The sequence below is a fragment of the Xyrauchen texanus genome, chromosome 47 (assembly GCF_025860055.1).
Source record: "Xyrauchen texanus isolate HMW12.3.18 chromosome 47, RBS_HiC_50CHRs, whole genome shotgun sequence".
Classification (NCBI taxonomy): Eukaryota; Metazoa; Chordata; class Actinopteri; order Cypriniformes; family Catostomidae; genus Xyrauchen; species Xyrauchen texanus.
This window is the reverse complement of record NC_068322.1, coordinates 5,912,376-5,936,835: the sequence shown is the minus strand read 5'-3', so window position 1 is coordinate 5,936,835 and position 24,460 is coordinate 5,912,376. Positions and strand designations below refer to the sequence as shown.

Below are 24,460 nucleotides of genomic sequence, written 5' to 3'. Positions count from 1 at the left end.
CCACAGAGGCATATTCCATCGATTAACAACCTTGCACCTCAAAGAATGTCGGTCTTTAAAGGTTTATAAGTTACTGTTAAAAATCAATCTGTCTATGGGAAAATGTATCGGATTTTTATTTCCGGAACCCGACAGTTGCTCTCTATTATGATTTGCTATTTTCTAACCAATGGCAGGTGGTATTAGGGGTAAGGACATTCTCATTCTAGAAAGTATTCGATTGGACAAAAATGTGTGTAGTGCATGAGTCGTCATCAATATTTTTGGTCCATGGCAGATGAAGTCTGTAATCAAATGCATACATGCCAAAGGTCATCGTTAAGAAATACACCAGTATGGGGCGGCTGTGGCTCAGTTGGTAGAGCGGGTCGGCCACTAATCGCAGGATTGGTGGTTTGAATCCTGGCACTAGCCCACACATCCTGGCACTGGCCCACACAACTCCACATGCCGAAGTGTTCTTGGGCAAGACATTGAACTCCAAGTTGCTCCCAATGGCAGGCTAGTGCCGTGCATGGCAGCTCTACCACCATTGGTGTATGAATGGGTGAATGTGTCACAGTGTAAAGTGCTTTGAATACCGTTAAGGTTAAAAAGGCACTATATAAGTGCAGACCATTTACCAGCATATAGATGACATCAAAGCTGAAGGACATGGAATTAAAGCCACAAATAAATTCATGGGGAATTGAAGCCTAGAAGATAAGACCAATAACAAAGGACCTCAATGTGGTTACAGCATGGCTACACGCTAGCAACAGAGTGCTAAAGCCAAGTGCTATGCATTATTTCTTGCGAATAAACTCCATCGGTCCCTTACGGCATGCTTCCTATGCACTAGTAAACACATACTGCAATTTGACTGGGGGCCGAAGACCAAAAGAATGCAACAAAAATAACATGGAAGACGTGCTATTTCCCGCAGAGGCTAGCTGCATCCCAAATAATCTTTTCAAGTAAGTTGTGCTGGGCCATGCTCTCATCCTCAGATCAAAGGTGCGACTGGAGAACACGGACTGAGTCCATTACACGCACCTCTCTGCCTGCACGGGCAGCGCCTCTCTCCCCTCATCTAAACAACACTGGGAGCTGGAACAAAGACTTGTAACTTAACCATTAATGTTTTATTGTTTTTCCAGCCTTTCTTTGTCGAGCTGTTTTGAGGTTCTGCGACAAAGTCCTCCAAGTTGCATAAAAGCATAATGCAGCCCCATTTCCATGCGCTGCGTCTTTGTAGAATAAAAGATATACATGTACAAAAAACTGAGAACTCCCTGATGTTGGAGGTAGACAGTTGCTTTTCAAATCCTAGTTTTGGTCCTTTATTTTATTCAGCAGTGAAAAGCCATGAATACAGAAAATAATATCGGCTGTTACAGTTCTTCAATCGCGACCTCTACTCACGCAAAAATCGCTAACATATGGACACAGGTCACGGTAATGAAAAGTATCAAAAATGTGTCTCGATTAGAAGAAATTAAACCAAGCAAAAACAACGAAAAGTTATTCACCAATTACAGAAACATGTTTTTGCTACAGTCTCAATTTACTGTATACATAGGGGATTCATATTCCCGGAGAATGATAGTATTAGAAAGGATACATGACTCAACTGGCCAGACGTAATGCGTCAGAACGTATGCACAGAGGTACAAGCAATATATACACACATTAGGAAAAACCTTACAGCTACGAAACGCAGATGCAGGAAAAGCAGGTTTGCTATTCTTAGCAAGCAATGAGAGAACAGTAAAAAGACATGAAATAATAATAAAAAAAAAACATTGATAGATTTTAGCTCAGAAAGAAATGTCTGGTAAATTCATGGGTCCACCCAATTTTTTTTGCTTTTTACATAATATGCACAATTATCAAAATCCAGACAAAAATCATCCCAGAAGAAATCCAGACAATCCTAAAATCTATTGGAGGAGATTGCCTTTCAGGAGTTTTTTCTTCTTCTGGTGTTATGTGCAAGCAACTATTTTAGAAATGTTTTTTAAAAATGTTTTTACAAAACCCATGCAAACTCTACAGGTAATATGCATTCTGTGGCTGAACGTTCCTTTAGTCGACCCCCCACAAAAAAACCCAGTATAGCTGAGGTATGCACACTTTATGCACTGTATACTTAGTCCATCATCCTGACTTTTATTATATGTGTTTATTAATTCTTATTTCCAGTCCACCAAATGAATTTAGACATGCATTTTTTAATAACACAATATCCCCTTACAGGTATTTTTTACATATTCATTCTACAAATGTTTGAAGACAAACTATTTCAATGCAAACCTTCCATATCTGCCTTTGGGAATGTAAACTGGCTGTTGGCAATGTCCTAGATGAATCAAGCAGAAAATGTCAAGTGTTTGTGGCATTCTAACGACTTGTGCAATCTGCCATTCTTTTGTTCAGAAAGTGTTGTGAAGAGGTAGAAAGCCTTTTTGGATAAGTGGGAGAACCCTTTTTTGTATCTTCTTTTTCAAAGCTGCGTCCTTATATTTGGTGTGATAAAATTATTATGAATGTCATCTTCAAGTCAATTTGCTGACTCCAGCAAAGGTAAGAGATAAGCTTTGTTCCTGGACCCAGCTTGTACCTTATTAGTGTGTGTGTGTGTGAGTGTGTGTAAGTATGTGTTTGTGTGCTAAACTAGCAGACATCCCCTCGGTTTGGCACAAAACTGGAACAACTGCACAGTACGTTTCCATACACATAAGACAAACTTTGACATATCAATTACAATACAAAGCCGTTATCCATTTCTGATGGGTTGGTATTTAAACAGAAATAAAACAGAGAAGAAAATAAAAAAGGCTTTGTGTTATTTTCATCCCCATCTGATATACAAGAAGAGGCAGAGATCTGTGTAACTTTGGTTTGACTGAAATCAGAAACCACTTTACTCGATGACATCAGCAATGTTCAAATAAAAGCGACTAAGCGCTTCCTGTTTTTCCTACGTTTTACCTCAAATAAATGGCTGCTACTTTACACCATACATGGTTTAAACCACAAACCTTCCCATGATCCAACACTAGCTGTGTCTGTATAGCCATGAATTATACAATGAGTCTAAACCAATGGAGCAAAGCAAACATCAGTGAGAATTGGATTTCTCCCTTTCCGTAATGGCTACGTTATTTGCTTTTACGATATAACCAAGCCACATCATTTCATATCGACATGAAATTATGACTTTTTTGGCTTCACTAGATATGCTAAAAGTTTGGTTATGATATTTTTCGGTTTCGGCTCTGAAGAAAGTACAGTTATAAGACATGAGACGTCGGAAAGCCACAATGAACAGCACATTACACTAGTAAAAAACAACGGCATGATGGGTTACGCAAATAATAATCAAAATTGAATGCAATCCAATTTTATTTTCTGCACTTCCACTGATACATAAATGGTTATTTTGGTAATGATCCATTTATAGCTGCTCTCTTGGTTGAGCCGAACCCCATGACAGTAGCTGAATAAAGGTCTTCCCATACTATTCGTAACAGGGTTGACCGACATCACTTGGGTAGAGTGAGCTCTTCATCTGTCAATTAAAAATTACATCAAAATCATTTGAATCTTTGTACAGGGCTAAAGGAGACGATCCCAGAGGTTATAAAGGTAGTCAGTGGAAAATAAGCTTCTCTTTGTACTAGTTAAAGCCACAGAAGGCTTACCAAAGAGTCTGGCATGCTTCTGTCTAAGCTATTGGCCGTTGATAGTGTTGGCTTTGGTTTCTAGCTGTCACCTGTGACTCTTTGCAGGTAGACAAAGCTTTAGAACAAGGAGGTAAAGAGACTAGAAGAATATGCAGAAACGCATCTTTTTTTTTTTCTCTCTCGGCATGGTGCTTGCACAAACAGTTTTAAGATGCAACTTAATCACATACTTTTCAGCAGAAACAGAGCTAGTTGACTGGAGTCCTATTTTTTTTCCCATTTTTGTATGGCCGCAACAGTCGTGATACCACAGTTGTGTTATTGACATGATTTCAGAAATGCCATTTACAGTTGGTGGTGCTGCAAACGTGACTTAGAGGAACATTATGTTGCAGAAGGGGGAGAAAAAAAAACAAGAATGAAAAAAGAATGAAAACAAATGAAAACAATACTGCTTTTTTCTTTTTCAAAGTTTGTCATTCAGGCAGTGACACTAATTTTTGATACTACTCATATGCAAAAAAGAACACAGAAACAACTTGAATTGAACCAGCAATTTCATCTAACATCGACGACTACTGTGGCTTGGATATTCACAAACTTAAAACTTCTTTTTTTGGCAGTATATGTGGCCGTTAACTTTCTACAGAACGAACTCACTCCCGATTTAGTTTTTAGTAGGTCCATGAGCCTCGTGTTTGTTGTGTGGCCAAGTAGTTTAAAATGAAATCTTGTCCTTTGTTGTTCCTTTTATTTTGTTTTAAAAAGCAGACGTCTTGTGTCTGTCCTTCTGTGGTCCCTAAAGATCTGCGGAAATAGATTTTCTTTGGGCCATTCTCCAGACGCATGCTAAATAAATATTCCCCCCTGCTTCCAGTCTTTTGCATTTCTGTGGTTGTGGATAAGTTGAAGGGGTGGGGCCTGAAAGGGGTAGGGCCCCAGTTGAGGGGTGGGGCAAAATAGTCACTCCAGGTCCTCCGATAGGTTGCCCTCTTCAAGCTCCCGGTCATCATCCAGCTCAGGACTGTGATTGGCTGTAGTCACCAATGACACTGGACAGTCGTCGTCGTCCATATTTAGTGGTTCCTCCTTGATGTGAATTGGATGCCTGTTACAAAGCAACAAATGATAAGAATTTAGAGGAAAGCCTGGTTAAAATAAAATAAAATCACAAACTACAACAGGGTGAGCTGAGCCTTTTACCACCATTTAAGGGACTTTTTTTGCGTTAATGATCGACTAATTGCACATAAGATTGCTTACTACTTTACTCTGCGAGAAGAAAGAGGCTCCAGGGTGATACGAGAGACATGAAACTCGCACAGCTATGTAGAAAATCACTTGCATGCAGAATGTATTTTTGTGGTAATCAACATTACGCCACAAATGCTGTCAATTGAGCTTAACACGGAATATTCCTTTAACCGTTGAATGCTGCGATTGACCAATCAGAAGCAAGTATTCTAGAAAGCTGTGTGTGGTGGTGGTTGGGGGGGGGGGCATCAGCCCCATTATAATAATGGAAGATTTTTCATCCTTTCGCCCCAAGAGCAAAGGGGGGTTGTTAGGTGGGTGGGTGGATAGTGGAGCTTTTTTTATCTTGTTAATAGAAAGTGCAGGTCTTCGTTAATATGCAGGGGCTGTGGTGGCACTTCTCAAGTGGGGAGACAACCTGCAGCTAGATTCCACCATTAATCAACTTCAGCCTGCCAGTTCTCTCGGACACCATGATCCATGTTTTTAACTCCAAATGGATGAATATCTTTACCGACTGTCAATAAACGAAGGGAGGTGGCTAAAATAATCGTGAAAAAAACCATGAAGGCGTTTGGCGAGGAATGTTTCTCTGTGGCGAAATACAGACGGGAGGGCGGAAGTGAGGTTACTAACAAGAATAATAACTCTGTCAAACACAAACAAGGCTTTAACATGATCTCGGGCCCTTGGCAGGGAGAGAGGTTTGTGCTACCATGATAAATCTGACAAAACCTAATTATTTCTGACACGTCGGATGCATCAGGAAATCCCGCTAGACTGAAGAGAGAGATAGAAAAACCCTTATCAACTAGTCTCTGTATTAGGCCATGTCTGGCTGCTCTCTCTTGGGCCACACTCATCAATGGCAGAGGGAACTTTGAATATGAAAAGAATTTTAAAAGGTACAGATTACTTTAATATTTATAGCAAAATTGATTATTATTCAGATGTGGAAGCGGGGGTGTTTCTGTCTCCTGTATCAGGCAACGTGCTGTGGCGAATGAGGGGAGGATCTGGGGTTGGCCCATAAACAACATTTGGCCACCATAATGATGTATTGCATACCCTCAAGAAATACCTGCATATACGATTAAAAGTTCTCCCTTTCTTATTAAAGCAATTAATTCAAGCGCAATGGCATCTGGTTGTTAGACAGTGTAATCTTGGGTAAAGATATGCTGTCATTTTCTTGCTCTTGTAGGAATGTACATTTGTGATTTCAAAAGATAGTTTTTTTTTATGTAACTGTACATAATTTGAATATTTAATATTCGTAATGTTACTAATTTGACAGAATTTTCTTAACTTTATTTTTTAATTTACATAACTTCAGTTCATTTTCGGCATTTTACTGCTGTCATAGGCGTAACAATAGTAGGTTAGTAAAAATCTATTTTTAGACATAACATTTGATTTCAAAAATAAGTTTTTAGCATTTGTACGTAATTTAAATATTTCATTTTTTTAATGTTATAACATTTTCAGAATTTTCGTAACTTCACTTAATTAACTAGTTTGTTTTTGTTATTTTTACTGCCATTATAGGTGTAACAACAATACTCATCAGTAAAAATCAATTTGGTCAAAATAACGTTTTTATAGAATTTATAGAGTTTATAGAATTTCTGTAACTTTACTTTTTAATTTGCATAACTTCAATTTTACTCAGTCATTTTACTCCCATCATAGGCGTAACAATGATACTATAATGTTAGCAAAAATCCATTTTTTTTTTACATTGTTTGATTTCAACATTTAATTTTTTAGCAATTCTTTATGTTACTAATTTTACATAATTTTCACAAGTTTATTTTTTAAAGTACATATCTAATTTTCAAAACATTACTGCTGTCATAGGCTAAACAAAGATACTATAATGGTAGTAAAAATGTATTTAGCAAACAATGGTTGATTTCAAAAGTAATTTTATTTAGTACTTGTATGTGATTTTAATTTTGAATTATTGTAATGTTTTTAAAATTTGAGAGAATTTTCATTAGTTTATTTTTTCATTTACATAACTTCATTGTCATCATTTTAGTGCCGTTAATGACATAACAAAGATACAATAATATTAGCAAAAATCTATTTGGTGACATAACATTTATTGGGCTTTAAAAACGACTTGTGGGTCATCACTGCTTACTCTTTACTTGTTGTCAAACAATGCAATCTTTGATAAAGATAACCCATCATGCTCTGCTCTCATAATTATGAAAGTTCATCTTCAGAATTATTTGCATATAAATGTTTTTTTTTTGTAATAAGTTTTATTTTTGTTTTGCAATTTGTTCATTTCTGTAATGGGAGTAAAAATGGTTCTATAATATATGTAAACAGTTATTTTGTTGTCATAACCTTTAATTAGGCTATAAAAGATGTCATTGACCATCATTTCTCACTTTAAGTTCTGTCAGCTGTAAGCTGTACCCTTTCTTGTACAATAATAAACAGATACACATTTAAGGATATTACATCGAGACAAATGATCCCAGTCAGTCCACCGTTGCACTGGCCATTAAGCTCGACACAGGCCTTTACTCCTAATGTGAAGAAGCATGGCTTAGAGCTTTCATTTGCATTAATTATAAATCAGCGGCATGCTTGTGTGGTCGGAGGAGGAAGACGGCGGCAGACAGCGAGAGAGAGAGAGAGAGAAAGAGAGTAATGATTAGTCCTCGCTGTCCCTTCTTCACTGTATTAAGATGTCAGGATGACTCATTTAGTGTTTAATGAGAGGCTGGCATAAGAAAAACTGGAGCCTGAATCTGTGCCAATCTGTGTGTGCATAGACATTGACAGAGTGCTTGCCTAAAATGATAAGCAACAATCACAATGATGCTATGACTGCACACACAACCATTTTCAGGAGTGTTTCAGTGAGTATGTGGGTGAAATTGTGTTTAAGAGTTCTTTAATAGTTATATCACATGGCTCTCTGGAATACTTGATACTGATTGGTTTATCGCTGCATTCTGTGGTCAAATATAACAGGTAAACTGTATAATTCAATAATTAATACCCACATAAGCGCAGCATAGTTCTAGCGGGAAGACTAACAGCTGTAAACCATTGTAACATTAGCTGGGTATCTCCTAGCCAATCACATGTAAGCCAATGCTTTATAGTCTGCTCACAATCTATCACATTGCTGTTTCAGTGTGCTAACATGGCAACCTCCACCACCCCACCACCACCAGTTGAGTCCCGTCCTGCCCCTGCCTCCTATCTCCGGTAGGATATGACGGTTCTGAGTACAACTTCTTCGGACCGCCAGACCGGGCTTACACCAAAGAGAGACATTACTTTTCTGTTTTATATTCATCAAATAAATGTCATCTTAAATTTCACTCAAGTCTACCTGATAGAAATTTTGTTATTTCTTAAATAACTACGTAAATTAAAAGGACATGTAAAAATAAATGTAAATTGACTAATTAATATAACTGAAAATAACCTTTAAATAAATCATAACAGAAAAATTTTTGAATTTTAGATTCAAAACAACTTATTTATTTACAAAAACAATTTCCAATTAAAGACATGCCCAAAGAGATGTTTTGTCAAATTTAGCTTTATCTTCTTTGGACAAATTTGTCCCTATACTAGCCAAGTTATCTGTAGCATATGACTGACAGCATTAACCTTAACACGTTCAGAGAAAGGTCTAATCTAATCGTTCCTGTTTCTCACAGGGGACCTAATGTGCATGTGTTGTTCTCTTTAGCCTCTTCATTATTAAATGCAGCCCAGAAAAGCCACTCACAAAACATATTTCTTCCATTTTGGTCATGTAGAAGCCATTTAAAAGAGATACTGCGTCTATTGAGCATTTATGTCTTAACGCTTTGACCAGAGAGAAAGAGAAAACGAGAAAAAAATATCAGACAGACATGAAGAAAGGGTCTAAGAAATACACTCAACCATCCGTTGTTAAAAGTGAAATAACCAGAGGGAATGAACACACAGGGATTCTGTCTGGATCTCAGATTTGGCCCACTTCATACTACTGCCCCACTTCTGAATCAAACACACACTCCGATTAACACACATTTCTGGAACTCTCCTCAAATGTACAGTGTGTTTTTAAGATAATAGGGTATTTGGGTTAGTGCAAGCAAAGCTGTGCCATCATTGACATGGTCAAGAACAATTGATTTTAAGGACATTTTCTTTACTTTTGTATGATAAACAATATTAGTACTCTGTTGCTGATTGAGCTCCAATTTAAAATCTTGTAACTATTGCAAAACCAGTTCGAACCACTGATCTAGAGTGATATGCAATACAGTTTATGTGTGTTTGTGAGAGTGTGTGAGTCTGACGATGTACTTAATTCTCACGGTACTATCTTTGCCTTGGTAAACACAGCCATCCAACATGAGTGACATCACTGATTAGGGCGAGCACATGTTCTATATTACCACTCGTCCGACCTGCACCGCATTAATCTTTAATCAGACTATGCTCTCTCTCTCTCTCTCTCTCTCTCTTTCTCTCCGTGAGCCATTAAAAAAGATGGAAAGGCAAAGATTTTAAAGTAATTAATGATATAGTTAGCTGCTAAATATTAATAGGAACAGTCTTGCATAAAATATAACATCTAAACCTTTGTGATGCAGACGGTGGTGTAATTACAAGGGAATCTATAATTATGGAAGCCTTCCAGTTCTTAACTATTTATAGGTATGAGCTGTAATCCAAGAACTGAATGTACACTTTTGGTTTTGGTTTTCTTATGGAGCCTTTGAGTGAGCATATGTATTTTAGACAAACTGTAAATTGCATTTTAGGAATGTTACAAATAGTCTAACTGTCAGATTAACTGCTAATAATCCTGATCTGGAATATCCACCTATTCAGTCCCATGCAGGTGTCCATGTGCGTGTGTGTGTTAACTCACAGTTGGGTCTGTGGGGAGTAACCTGGGCTGTTGTGTCCGTTGGTGTCCAGGTGATCTAGCGAGCCGTTGAGATCTTCGTGCATGGTGCCATGTAATAGGCCAGTGGGGCTGCCACCCATGAGTCCTGGGGGGCTCAACCCCATTAAACCAGATGCGCTACTGTTCATCAAGCCCGGATTACCCAGCAACGGCAAAGAGGTCTCTGCCAGTGCAGCCTACGAGAGACAGAGGGAGAACAAGAGAGAATACTTAAATTCAAACATTTTTATCATGCAGCATGTCATAAAAGTTTCCAAATTATTTCAGAATAATATATATTTTCATGCCACATCTCTCTATACCAAATAGAGTGGGGATAATATTAACCAATAAAATCATTGCTCACCTATCACAGTCCAATTAAATATGTATGTTTTCCACCTTTTTCAAAATGGATTTTTTTTTTACTTCAAAATTATTCTTGAAGATGTTTTCAACATCTCTTCTCCACATGTGCCACAAAGACATTAAAACAGACAAGAATTGTCTCATAGTGGCAGGAAAAAACTATTAAAAGGTTGAAGTCGCAACAATAACAGTGGGCGTCCTAGTGGGCGGGGAACAATAAAATTAACCAGTGATATTATATAGACCACTTTTCACAATACAGTCAAATACAGGTGGTCAAAATCAAGTCCCACCCAAACATTATTTTCTGATGATTATTCTGTTCAACTCAAAAAAACGTCCACCTCATTCAAAAAGAATTATATTATTAAAAAAAATGAATGTTTTCCACATCTCAACCTATAAAACAATGAGATTAAAATGGACGAGAGTTGTCATACAGTAGCAGCAAAAAATGGAATCTCTTCACCTTAAAAGACAGGTCTCAAATTAACAGTGAACAAGAAACCCCAAGCATCCACATGATAATGAAACCATCCAAAACTTTACTTCAAAACAGTCGTATAAAAAAAAAAAGATCTCCTGATCTTTTTCACCTACTGCACATTAAAGTTATATACACTAATTAAATTTTAAACTTTTCGCCACAAGCACCTCGTTGGCCAATGCTGAGAAGCCAAATAATTGATGACAGTTTGGATAAATATTAATGATTATGCCCTTGCATTTGCACAGGCTGCTATCAATCTGAGACTTGGCTGGCAGAGAAGATACCTGCCTCTACCACATGGTGTCCTACTAGACTCTCACTGTCTGTGCCAACCAGCCTCACACACACAGAATCAGCAGGGAGTTTACCTGTAAGCTTGCATTGAGAGCCGCCCCATAACCCAGACTAGACGGCAAGTTCTTCACCAGCGTCGGGCTCCTAAAAAAAAGCCAATTCAGATAAAGAAGTACATTACCATCAATCCAGTTAAAACAGTATCTGAAAGACATTAAAACTGTTAAAAGTGTGTTGTATGTACCCAGTTATCTTCTGAGATCTGCGTTTCTGATACTCCATTTCATCCACAGTCCACACGGCGCCTTTCACGTTTTCCACTCGGACAAAACACTTGTGCAGGCTCAGGTTGTGTCGTACGGCGTTCTGTTAACACACACATATAAGAGGTCAATATGACCAAATTTTTCTAAAAGGAATACTCTGGGTTCAATACAAGTTAAACTCAATTAACAGCAATTGTGGCATTATTTTGATTACCACAAAAACTTTTTCGACATGTCCCAAAAAAACAGGTAAAATCATGATTATAGTAAGGCACTTACAATGGAAGTGAATGGGGCCAGATCATAAACGCTAAAATACACATTGTATCAAAAGTACAGCCACAAGATGTAAACAATATTTTTAGTGTGACAAAATAGATTACTAACCTTATTTGTGTAAAGTTATAGCATTTATGGACTGGCCCAATTCACTCCCATTGTAAGTGCCTTATTGTAACCACTTTTTTTAATAAGCGAGGGCAGGGGGCCTGGGTAGCTCAGCAAGTAAAGACACTGAATACCACACCTGGAGTTGCAAGTTTGAATCCAGGGTGTGCTGAGTGACTCCAGTCAGGCAACCAATTGGCCCGGTTGCTAGGGTGGGTAGAGTCACATTGGGCTAACCTCCTCGTGGTCGAGAGTTCTCGCTCTCTGTGGGGCACGTGGTGAGTTGTGCGTGAATGCCGCGGAGAATAGGGTGAAGCCTCCAAACGCACTAGGTCTCCATGGTAACTCGCTCAACAAGCCACGTGATAAAATGCACGGATTGACGGTCTTAGGCGCAAAGGCAACTGAGATTTGTCCTCCGCCACCCGGATTGAGGCAAGTCACTACGCCACCACGAGGACTTAGAGCACATTGGGAATTGGGCATTCCAAATCAGTGAGAAAATAATAATTAAAAAAATAATAAATAAGCGAGGACAAGTCGAAATTATTTTTTGTGGTAATCAACATGATATAACATGATATGGTATGTCACAGATGTTGTTGATTGAGCTTAACTTGTATTAAACCTGGAACATTGCTTTAATATTGCTGGTCTTATTGTGATCGATTCATCAGAGCACATTATTTAAAAGAAAACATGTTTTTATAATAGTCATTTTTCCAAATGTAATAACTTTCTCCACCTCTGAAACAACTTGTTTTTTCTGCTAATGTAATCAAGGCAAAGTGGGTGGGAAATATAGTATTATCCAGTAATATCATAGCATACATTTTATGATCAAATCCTGATGGAAAAAATCATGTTATGCCCAAATACCTACTCTTGCACCATTCTACCTTTTATCAAAAAATGTACACGTCTATTAAAGTTAATGAACATGTATCTCGGAAGAATACAGAATTAAGGAAATTGTTTTAGCAGATATTAAAAAATTAAAGCCAGAATAAATAAGAAATTATAAACAACGTTAGTTGCGTTTACAGATTAAGTTGTGACATACGATCTATAATTAAATAAAAGCTTGCCTTAATTTATGACAACTGTGCATTATATTTTACATAATAAGACCACAAAAACTATATGCTATATAAAAAAGTATGAAAATGGCCAATACGCACATATGCATTTATACTCAAGGACAATGCATTATAAATAAAGAAATAACAAAATATGACAAGTTTTGCACATAGCCATAAAATAATCTAATTAAAAAATGTAGCAAAGACACCATATAATAACCTTTGCTCATATAAAATTTTTTCATGTTTTATTTGAGGGGAGGCTGTGTTTTGCTGTAAGAAAGGAAGATAAAAAAACCCTCATAAGCAGATCTCGCATCTGACCTGAAAATCCCAGGATTTGATTGATCTTAATGCCCATGGCTCTGAATATGATAATTTTAATATTAATGAGCAAATGAGCAGTTTTATTATGCATGCTATATAGTTATAACTAATAAGCTGGCGGGGCTGAGAGCTCGATCCCCAAGCTGAGCTGATGAGACCAAGCGCAGATATTAAATCACCTTTCATTCCTTTTTAAAAATTCTCTCTGTTAATCAAATGACAAGCCCATCACCAGCCAGCCCCAGCCCAGGCCCTCACAAAAGAGCGGGCAGGCTCAGAATGGAAATTCCTGCTCTGTTATTGTAAAACATTTGGACCCAAATATTCAGAAAGCCCCTGTACTGGCTTCTTTGTTCCACTCAGGACCATATTAAAACATCTGGTTGATAAGGACAGTCTTAGACAGTGGCTTGTGGAAAAACGAAGGTACATAATATGAACACGTGGCTATAAAATGCTTAAAAACTCTCATCCGAGTGTCTCCACACAGACACTCCGGCAGTAAATGAGTCGTGGCCCAGCATGCATTTGTACGGCGAGCTATTGCACACCCTTGTGGAGCTGTAATCATACACCGGCATCATTAGCAAGCCAAATCCAAATTAATTCACTTTGCTAAATCTAGTGCTTGGAAATGCTTCGCATGCTAATGAGAGTCAGAGAAACCTTGCAGCCTTCGAGCGGAGCTGTTTGCCTCAAAATATATTTTAAAAACAGCAGAATTGACTAGAAGTATAGAATAGTCACCATTCAACTTTTCCATACAATGAAAGTTAATGGTGAATATTCTATTTTAACATTGTGCCCTAATATTTGATTTTGTGTTCCACAGAAAAACAAATGGGCATAGAACAACATGATTTTCTCTTATAGTGGAAATAGAATAAATAGAGTGCATCTCCAGTTCCCTTATCGACAAGCAACCTTCTCGTCTATAAAAATAGAGGTGCAGGTTTTATTGTACCCTCCATCTCTTTTTATCCCTGTCTGACAATGTATTTGTTGGGACAGATATACAAATGAGGCCTTTTGTCCTGGAAAATAAAGTGTGTTTCCTGGATGACATGGGCATTAGCGCTTTACGGGTCTTAACCTCCCTCCATTTGTCTTTAGTTTTTGTCTCAGCACATGATCTATGGTGTGTACAAAGACTCGCACCCCATCAACAACAACAAGAAAGGCCGTAGTCTGCGTCTACAAGCCAAACGGCCATATTTCAAATTAATTAACCAATAATATGCATGGTGGGGGAGAAAAGAGGTAGAGAGACCGAGAAAGCAGTAATATGTCGCATCTAACAAAAGGTGCTGATGATTGAGTGGCTGGTTAGTAATTAGCGTGTCAGAACGCACACCTCTCTGTCAAGATTCGGCTATTAATTGCACCGTATTAGAAAACGATATCTAAACCTGTATTATTGTTTCACATGTCAAAGAGAAAGGGAGCGAGAGCAGGGAAAGATAAAGAGAGAATTCGCCCTTTTCAGGAGGCAGGTTAAAAAGAAGGGAGCACGATGCTAATCAGCCCACGTCAAGAAAATAAATGTCCTTCCAAGGCCACCGTAACTCTACGGCAAGTGGAATCTAGTCTCGCGTAGGCAGACCTTTGATTACGGCATAAGGCCTGGGCCGTACTGCAACTTATAATGGCCTGACTGAAATGTAAGCAGCCGTTTAAAAGCGTTAAAAAAAGCTTGAATGAATGAAACATAATTCAAGTTCTTTTAAATTGCTACGCGATCATAAAAATGCAAAGATCCTGAGAAACAGCAAGACGTGGCTCAATGGTCAAAAACTTCCGTCTAGCGCAAGAAAAGCTATTTCGAAACAGCGCAGATGGACACAAAATGCGTTCGGTGTAAACAGACCCTAAAATGATCAATCGGTTTTAGTTATTGCATGCTGTTCAGGATAAGATTATGATGAAGAAGGACTTTACCTTCCAGGTGGCGGCGTTGCGTCTGAAGTAGGCGAATGTGCGCGTGAACCAGCTGTAGATTTCGTTGAGCGTTAGCTGCATGTCACTTGACTCCATGATGGCCTGCGATGAGATGCCATTAAACGGCACGTTAGGGACTGGAGTGTGTTTAAGGCACCCTCACCCAGACTTAATTCAAGCAGCAATTAATTAGAATCTAATCAGGCTAAAGCTAATTTATTTCCACTCACCTGCCTGATGAGGGTTGCATACGTAAACGGCGGCCTGACGTCTGCGTTCTTGTAAAACTCGTAGTTTGGGGCTATCTCTGTGAAAAATAAATAAAGAAATAAAGTGAAGCAGATAAATAAATGAATAAACCACAGTGTCGCCACCTGGGATAATTGCTAAATGTGTCTCCGTGAGGAATTCGCTCAGGATTTTATCAAATTAAAACGAGAGAAAGGAGGGAGAACACCTCAAATCAGCATTTTACATGTCCAACTAAATACATTTTTAATTAATCTCTCTCTGGAGAAATCTTAAACATTAACACGCGCATGAAATTAGGGCCTCTGTCGATATTTTGTATGTGTTTGAATAATTCATGCCCTCCCTCCTGCTTCCAACAGTTGCGGAAGACCAGTAAATATAAACATCAAACAGAAATGTTGTTACATGCACAGCTTAAAATGTAAAATGTGATAAATATTGTATCATTTTTCTATTTGCCTGTAATTACATTTAATTGAATATTGATGTACTACAGAGAGTGATTTTTGTCTGTTTTGCATGAAGAGAAAAAACTAAACTAAACAGTTTCGCTTACATGTCGTTTCTCATTAGAACAAACAAAAAAAAAGCTTATATTATATAAGAAAATATAAATGTATAATTCAAGCATGCAGCTGTTTGTACCTGAAGATAAAGACATGGAGTATTTGTCAGTGTGACGTCTGCGCATAGCACCCATGCTGGGTACGTTGGCTGGACTGAGAACGGAGGGGACCTGGGGTATCTGAGAAAGAGGCGTGACTGGGGCGGTGGGCGTGGTGGGAGTCTGAGGTAAGTTGGGGGGTGAGATAGACGGCAGGTTCTTTGACATGGTGATACTGGAGATGAGATTGAGCTGGAGAGAGAGAGACAGAGAGAGAGAGAGAGAGAGAGAGAGAGAGGGAGAGTTTTAAAAGACTGAGAACTAGTGCTGGCTCAATTCTACAGCTGTGTTTCCCCTAATAAGCAAAGGAGGAAGCAGCCAATCTGCACTAATTACAGGATGAAATTGTGTCATAAGAATTCTAATTAGAGCACGCTGTTAAAGATTATCTAATGATCAGCCTGTGAGTTATCCCAGCCCATCTCTATCCCATAAGAGCTCCCTGGGTGCGAGTTTGTGTGTGTACAAACACACACACACACACACACACACTGAGAGAGTGAGAGAGATGCATAACCTGGCTTTCTGCCATAACATGGTGCAACTCTAGTGATTGGTCTCTCTCTTCCTGTTGTTGTCCCAAACACACAGTGTCAGGTTTATATCAATACACATATGAGATTAAGGATAGGTCATGGTCAATTAGCAATTGTCTAGTTTATCTCGATTTTTTTCCTTTTTAGTTTAGATATTTTCAGTGGCAGAGCTTCAATTAGCATGCTAACAGTGTGCTGCACTTTAGCTGTTAGCATGCAAAGTAAAACCCTCGTGTCTTTACGTCATTCAGACAGACACATACCAGCATTGTGGAGTATCTCTGACTGTTTTTTTTGTGTCCCACCACAAGGGTTTAAGCTGAAGACATCAAGTATAAAAATAGTCAAGTAGGGATGGCAATACCACTTATTTTCTTTTCGATACGAAATCATGAGTCTATCAAAGCCAATTTTGCAATATCGATACAATACCGATACCTCCTTTAAACAGATTATTTGTGTGTGTGTGTGATTTCACTTGAAAAAAAATGGGTTTTAGCCAATGAACATTATATTTAAAGGCCATTATTTCTTTCTTTAATTTACAGGCCTGAATTGCAGATTATCAGACATATATTTTAGTTTCATATATCAATAATTTATTAACAAAAACAGAATTGTTAAACACAATTTTCAGAGTAAATGAATCACTAGTTTACTAAAAACTTTTGAGGATTGATTCTCCCAATACAACATCAGTATCAGAAGTATCTATTGTGTAGATTGTTTAGAATGCATCATATGTAATCACCCCAGGTCAGTATCAGTTGGACCCGAAAACAGCCCTAATTACGCATGGCTTCCTTTAGACTGATGAGTTGGACTGTCCATTCAGGCAACCCACCAACTAGTTGAGTTTGAAAATATAACAATTTTTGACATCCCTACACGAGATATACCACTTACTTTATCTTCCATTGCTCCAATTTTTTTGTGTCCCATCCCAAATCTTGTGTGAGAAGACTTAATCCGACTGGAAAATTCCATGCTGACCTTTAGTCTCGTTAATTGCAACGAATAGTAATGACATCATTACATATTCAAGCCAAATTGTCTTAATTGCAAATTGGCAAGCGGAATTCCAGAGCTGTTGGAATTGAAAACGACTGGCCAGTTGGGCATCAACAATCGTTTGTGGCATGTGTTGATGCAAAATACAATGAACTGTCAAGTTGACTATTCTCTGGTGACTGCGTGCTACTCTATAGACAATTACAGCTCCACTTAACGATAATGAGATAATGCCAACACAGAGAGTGGCAAACGCTATACCACTCAACGGCTTCAGAGGAAATCAATGACTCCTCTAGGGGAATGTTCTTTCCTGGCTAAACGACTGCAACTAAGACCTTGAAAGGAAATTAATGACAAATATGTGTTCTGTATCAAGGGAAGTCTTAGAAATGGGGTAAATGGGGGACAAAAAATATTGATGAATATCCGGTTCCACTCAAAAACATGATATGTCAAGTAAAATCGGTAGAAAATGGCATTTCATGTTTTCTTCATGCTTTTTATGGCTAGTTATAGTTAAAAAAACAATTAGAATATCAGACATTGAAAGAGTTTTCCTAAAAACTAAAATGTTTAAAAGCACAAATAAAGCTGAGGTGCTGAATTTATTGCCATTTGTATTTCCATCTTTCTCCCTGCTTGCAGAAATGCACTGTTTGATGTGTATAATGCATATCCGTAAAATTCATTCAGGGTCGGGTCACGGCACCAGATTTGAAGAGTCTCTTTCATAATGTCTTTCTCATTGCGGCCAAATAACCACATTAACCAGTAATTACACACTACTTGCTCTACACAGAGACCAACAAAAGCTTTTGATACACTCTTAAATACAGCAAAACACCATAATAATTCCTAACAAGGGAGAGATTATGTATATTTAAAACATTAAAACAAGATTTTCCTTTTCTCTTCTCACCCGGTTATGGCAACAAGCATAACATGTTTGCAGGCATACAATCGAGTGTTTGCGAAATGGAATTTATTAAAGCTAAATGGTGCAGGAGTGAACAAGACACAGGGATCAGCCTTTTACTACAGCTGCTCATCTGAATACATATTCAAGGTCGGCTAACAGGAAGAGAAGGGGTTGAAAAAAAAAGAAGAGCTCCTCATTATTCAGGACTAGCAGCCTTGGTAACTTTGATTTCAGCCATCCATGGCATGGCCAAAAGGTAATATTTAATGAAGTGCCATTCAGAGTTTAAATGGGATCTTATAACAGTGTACAGGCAACTTGTGTTGGGCTGCTGATAGCTGCTGAGGGTTTGGCGGTACTCATATTGCCGTGCTAATAAATTCGCACTATTAATATTTATCAAATGTGTGGGATGGTTTTCTCTGTCCTGTGCATATGAAGGCGTGAAAGTACCGCCATATTATCTATTACCTCTCATCTTTTGTACAATGCATTTGTGAGGGATACATGTTCTCTTTTGTACCTGCTAAAACTGATAACGTTAAAGCACTTACAAATGCCCGCATATGAGACAGACATTTATGGTAAGACAAAAAGGAAGGAACTCAGGAAAAAAAAAAAGGAGGCCCTTGCTGATTATTTAAGAACTCATCATTAATTGCTCATCATCAAATGCAATTAGCAGTCCTTTCATGTGCGGTTTATGTAATGTAATACTTCATTAATATTATTCATTCATATGCGCTTGTGGATTATAGGCTGAACGTTGATTTCACCGAGCTGCTGTGGTTCTGAGGATGGAGCCAGGAAAAAAATAAATATGAATAATAAATCGACAGAGGTGAGCAGTCGATTCCTGATGGATTTACAGGATGATTATCTGGTTTATATGGTGGGAGGTGATGAGGAAAATTATGCCACTGAAATTAGCTACATTCTAAGCAGCGGTAACACACTAACAATGTTTTCCCTAATAAAATATTGAATCCCCAATAAACAATATTTATTGCAGTCTACTTGCTTTTGTAGATAATTTGATTTCCAAAACAATCCTAGGTGTATTTTGGTAATGGTTAAAAGGAATAGTTCACCTAAATGAAAATTATCTCATCATTTACTCACCCTCATGCCATCCCAGATGTGTATGACTTTCCTTCTTCTGCAAAACATAAAAAATTATATTTCAGCTCTGTTGGTCTTCACAATGCAAGTGAATGGTGACCAGATCTCAGAAGGTCTAAAAAGGCAGTATATAAGTTATCCATAAGACTGCAGTGGTTAAATCCATATCTTCTGAAGTGGTCTGATAGGTGTGGGTGAGAAACAGATCAATATTTAAGTCCTTTTTTAACTGTAAATCTAAACTTAAACTTTCACATTCTGGTGTGGAAATTACATTCACATTCAGCCACCTACTGGTCGGAGCTGGTTATAGGTGGAGACTGATAGTAAAAAAGGACTTAAATATTTATCTGTTTCTCACTCACACCTATCATATTTCTTCAGAAGACATGGATTTAACCACTGGAGTCATATGTATTAATTTTATGCCTCCTTTATATAATTGTTGGACCTTCAAAATTCTGGCCACCATTCACTTGCATTGTATGGACCTAGAGAGCAGAGATATTCTTCTAAAAATCTTAATTTGTGTTCTGCAGAAGAAATAAAGTCATAAACATCTGAGATGGCATGAAGGTGAGTAAATGATAAGAGAATTTTCTGTTTTTTTGGGTGAACTATCCCTTTAAAGCAAAATGTCTATGATACTCGTATGTTACTATGAAAGTGATTTTTAGCGAATAACGACATCCATTTCAGTCCTCACACAAAACTATCTCATGGCTTCAGAACACTTGGAATTCAGTACACAAGACATAGACTATATTTATGATCCTTTTCAACAGATTTTTTTTGTCCTTCCTAAAAGCTTGACAGCCCATAGTCCCCATGAACTTTCAATATAACGAAGATGACAACTCGGATATTCTGCTAAATATCTCAAAAAACGTAAGTCATATAAGTCTGGAGCAACATTGGGCGGAGTAAATAATGACAAAATTTTCATTTTGGGGTAAACAATCCCTTTAAGAACATCTTCAAATTACAATTTGCTATGTTTTCTGTACTTTCAACCTGATATTTGTAACTTTTTCAAATTCTGCTCCATTTTTTGGCTATATCTTGACTGTTTACAGATTATGGGTTATTTCTTCACAGATCATCATCTTTCAGATTCCATCATTTCAAACTGTTTGTTTTCTGAACGAAACATCTTCTCTGAACTTTAAGTGCGCCTCTGATCACGGTGCTAAACAGCTTTCACCGGCCAACAGGTTGTTTGCAGCACTAAAGCCATCAGAGAATAATGACTCTATGTTTTTGTCTTAGATCGGGCGCTGTGATTTAATACACTATCCACAATAATAGAGTCCCATGAAACTAGGCATTACAAATCCCATTCTCCTCTTATCCTCTAGTTCTATTTTTTCCTTTATTTTTCTCTGCTGTTAACATCTGCGTTTAGAGAGCTCTGTTTACTGTACACGTAGCAATATGCACTCACCGGTTTTGGTGATGGTTTTGGCTCTGAGGGTCTCATGTGCAAGTGTGCCATCATTGCCTGAAGACGCTCACGTTCTTTAGAAAGCTGTTAACGGAAAAAGAGAAGGAAGAGAAAAAAGAAAACAGACCAGTTTTAAAAATGAGTGATTTTCCCCAGAATACCACAGTAATACATCTTGTTATCGAGCTTGTCTGCTTGTAATAAATCCTGGATATGGCCTGGACTAGCTTACTTAAGCCTGTCTGAAAGAAAGAGACTTAAAGGGAGAGTTAACCCAAAAATACTCTTTTCCATACAAGTAAATGGTCATCCTGGTGCCCATCAACTTTCATTGCATAAAGTGCTGCTTGAACATTCTGCTAAAAATCACCTTTTGTGTTCCACGAAAGAAAGAATGTAATATGGGTTTGAAACAACATGAGGGTGATTAAATGATTATAGAATTTATATTTTTGGATAAACTATCCCTATAAACCAGTGGTTCTAAACTGGTGGGTCGTGCAGGTCTGAAAGTATCGCAAGGACCAGAAGAAAAGCAATTTAAAGTAAAAGAGGCAAAAAAAAAAAAATGCTTCCCATACCGTTTGTGGTTGATGTCAAAGGTCCAATCAAACTCTACATTATTTTGCCGTAAATTCATCTGTTACTTAGTAATATGGTAAATACAATATTACAAATTTAATTAAATGGTCCTGTTTTGGATCACCACTTGCTGTCCAATGTAAAATCTGAGTCCTAAAGCAAATCCAGTTGAGAACCACTGACTTAAGTAGAAGGAAAATATATATATATATATATATATATATATATAGAGAGAGAGAGAGAGAGAGAGAGAGAGAGAGAGAGAGAGAGAGAGAGAGAGAGAGAGAGAGGGAGATTAAAGCCAAGATAAGAGAACCATTCTTGTGGTGTGGTGATGGAGAGCTGAAGGTTGTGCTCAGAGGTCATAGAAAACAAATAGCACTTCATCTTTTTGTCAATAGTAGAATTTAGGTCAGTAAAGCTCTGACAGTAACAAGCTGCTCAGGCTATAAATTAGAGGATCCTTGTCATCATCTCAAAGTCCTGTGGACACTGTTAGGGCTGAACTGAAATCACCAGCTGCCGAGAGGTGAAGGGGTCCCGCAAACAGAATGCCAGCCGGTCCCACCTCCCTGCCTCCTCGCGGGTCCTCCAAGGTCCAGTTAGTGCCCCGGTGATCCACTATCATCAATCTAACTCAAGGAGAGTGGCAGGGACTGGCCCGCGCAGTGCACCGCCTTGAACTCCGGCAGTGAGCCGGTGTGCAAGCTCTGAACCGGGCCTCATTACCACGGACGGAGCAGGAATGAGGGGAAAAAGCGCAAAAAAACCCTAAGAGTACAGAAAACAGCAGCACTGCTGTAATTGGTCACAGTGTAAGAACTGAGGATCGGGATTTGAGGTATCAGCAAACAAGAGAACAAGTCAAGGAAGAAATAGTGATGTCTTTTTGTTATTTTTACATATAAATAAGAATTATTCAATCATTCTGTTTCAAGTGCCCAACGAATGAACAGGGAGGGTTTCGCCATGCGTAAAAACCTTTAAAGGTTTCGATGAACGCTTGGCTTACATTCAGATGGGCATCACGGGGGCTTAGGGGCCACGGTCAGAAAGCAATCCACGCTACAAAGGCAGGACGGCTTTTTATTTGTGCAAACTACATGGACTGTTTTCGAACTGTGTAAATAACATAAAAACTAATGCAGTGAAAAGCACTGCTGATATCGCCAAAGTGAACGTCAAACAGTTTTCCTGAACACCTATGTTCCAAAGTGCCAAACAGATAGCCCGGCCCCAAATGCACAACAGGACCGAGTGTTTACTGGTGGGAGAGATGACCGCAGCCCTGCATAATAGCATCCCTCAATCACTGCTCTCATTATCTTGTCAGCGTGACACCTTAATAAGGTCACGCTCCAGCTCCTGAAAATAGTGGCCCTCCTTAGAGCTTCCTCCAGGTGCAAAGTGTGTCTTTAATTAACATGGACTAGGATTGCTCTGATACCAAAATGTTGGCTTTGGTACAATACTAGCCCTGGTACCTCGATATCGATACTAACTCGAAACTTAGGCAACAAATAAAAAAACTTCAGATTTTTGATGAAATTACACAGAAAATGACTCTAATTTTTCTGAATTCCATATTAAATGTTATGACCAAACTGTGTTTAATCAAATACATACTGTACAGCTTTAATGAAATGAAAATACTTTTCAACAATATTTATATTATTTTTGGTAAAAAAATTGATTCACAACAGAGCTTTACATTATTAATGAAAACATTAAATGAAAACAATCTGATTACCTGAGGCAAAAGGATGCCATGGCTGAATCACAACAAGCTGATATTCAGTACACTTGCTCATGTGATATTTCTTACAGATAATAATACTAATGATTTAACCATTTCAAATATTATTGTTACTATGAGTATTATTGCGACTGCTTTGAATGTTACACTTTCATACAGCAGTAGTATTTTTTCTATCGATATGTCTTCAATTTCACGCATCCGGTTGAATAGAGCTCTCATTTTCAGCTGGACTTTTATTTTGAAAGATCTTTGAAGTGCTTCCTGTTTGTGAAGGGTTTGCCATATCAAGCTTCCTGTGACTCGCGAGGAGCTCACTTGTGTGTGTGAAGAGATGACAGTGCAGAGAGGTGCCACTTATTCGTACTGTGGCGTGCAGCACATGTGACTGTATATTATTTCATTATATGACATCCTTCTGCTGTTTAATGCTCACACTTGACCATATAAGAGGCTTTTTTTAAAAATGGAAATAAGCAAGTTCAAGCATGTTGAGCATGTTGCAAGAAAGCAGTTTAAAAGTGAGCAAACTGTGACAGATTGTGAGTATGTGTACTGTGAGATAACATGAAATTGACCATACTTATTTTCTTACTTAGCCTAATATGTATGTATAAAACACCAACATGTCATGATCCAATTAAATTCTGATACATAAAAATAAGTCCCATCCTACATTATTTCCCAACTAATATTGTTTTTAATTTGCATTAAGGATATACATCACATTATGGAAGTTTAATTCCTGCACCACAAATTTGACTAAACAGAATTAAAAAATAGTAACTTTTATTTAAATAGGGTTTTCCAACACACTCTCCAGCAGCCATTGGTTGAGAAAACAAAAAGCCACACCCCCAAAATCAAGCCACTGGCTGAGAAAACATTGCTGTGTTGTGCTGGCTGGGTTGCTCAAACAAACTTTGCAATGTTTTGAAATTTACTGAGAAATCAATATATAAATGGCTTAATTTTAGTTGATTCTGCATGTTAAACAGCGATAGGAGGAAGTTTTTAACATCAATAAAATTACACCGCCTTTAAATGTATTGCAAAAGCCATTTCATGTTGTCCCTTACAAAAAGTTGCAAACATGCTGCAAATTCCCCACTGATCATTTTCACATGCAAATGAGCTTTGAGGCACTTACAATGGAAGTCAATGGGGCCAAT

The 24,460-nt window shown here is 38.0% G+C and overlaps 1 protein-coding gene across 1 annotated transcript in view; it reads right to left on the bottom strand.

Annotated features, from left to right (window-relative positions):
- Positions 1-2,126: 2,126 nt before the first annotated feature.
- The window catches only part of LOC127638929 (forkhead box protein P2-like), a 75,622-nt gene continuing 53,288 nt past the window's right edge, over positions 2,127-24,460 (bottom strand). The window contains exons 9-16 of the mRNA XM_052120696.1: positions 20,951-21,034; positions 15,897-16,107; positions 15,230-15,306; positions 15,000-15,101; positions 11,244-11,365; positions 11,074-11,143; positions 9,829-10,043; positions 2,127-4,776 (exon numbers count right to left, since the gene is read on the bottom strand). Of these exons, the coding sequence (XP_051976656.1) occupies positions 4,632-4,776; positions 9,829-10,043; positions 11,074-11,143; positions 11,244-11,365; positions 15,000-15,101; positions 15,230-15,306; positions 15,897-16,107; positions 20,951-21,034 (1,026 nt within the window). The 3' untranslated portion in view covers positions 2,127-4,631. The remainder of the gene's footprint in view (positions 4,777-9,828; positions 10,044-11,073; positions 11,144-11,243; positions 11,366-14,999; positions 15,102-15,229; positions 15,307-15,896; positions 16,108-20,950; positions 21,035-24,460) is intronic.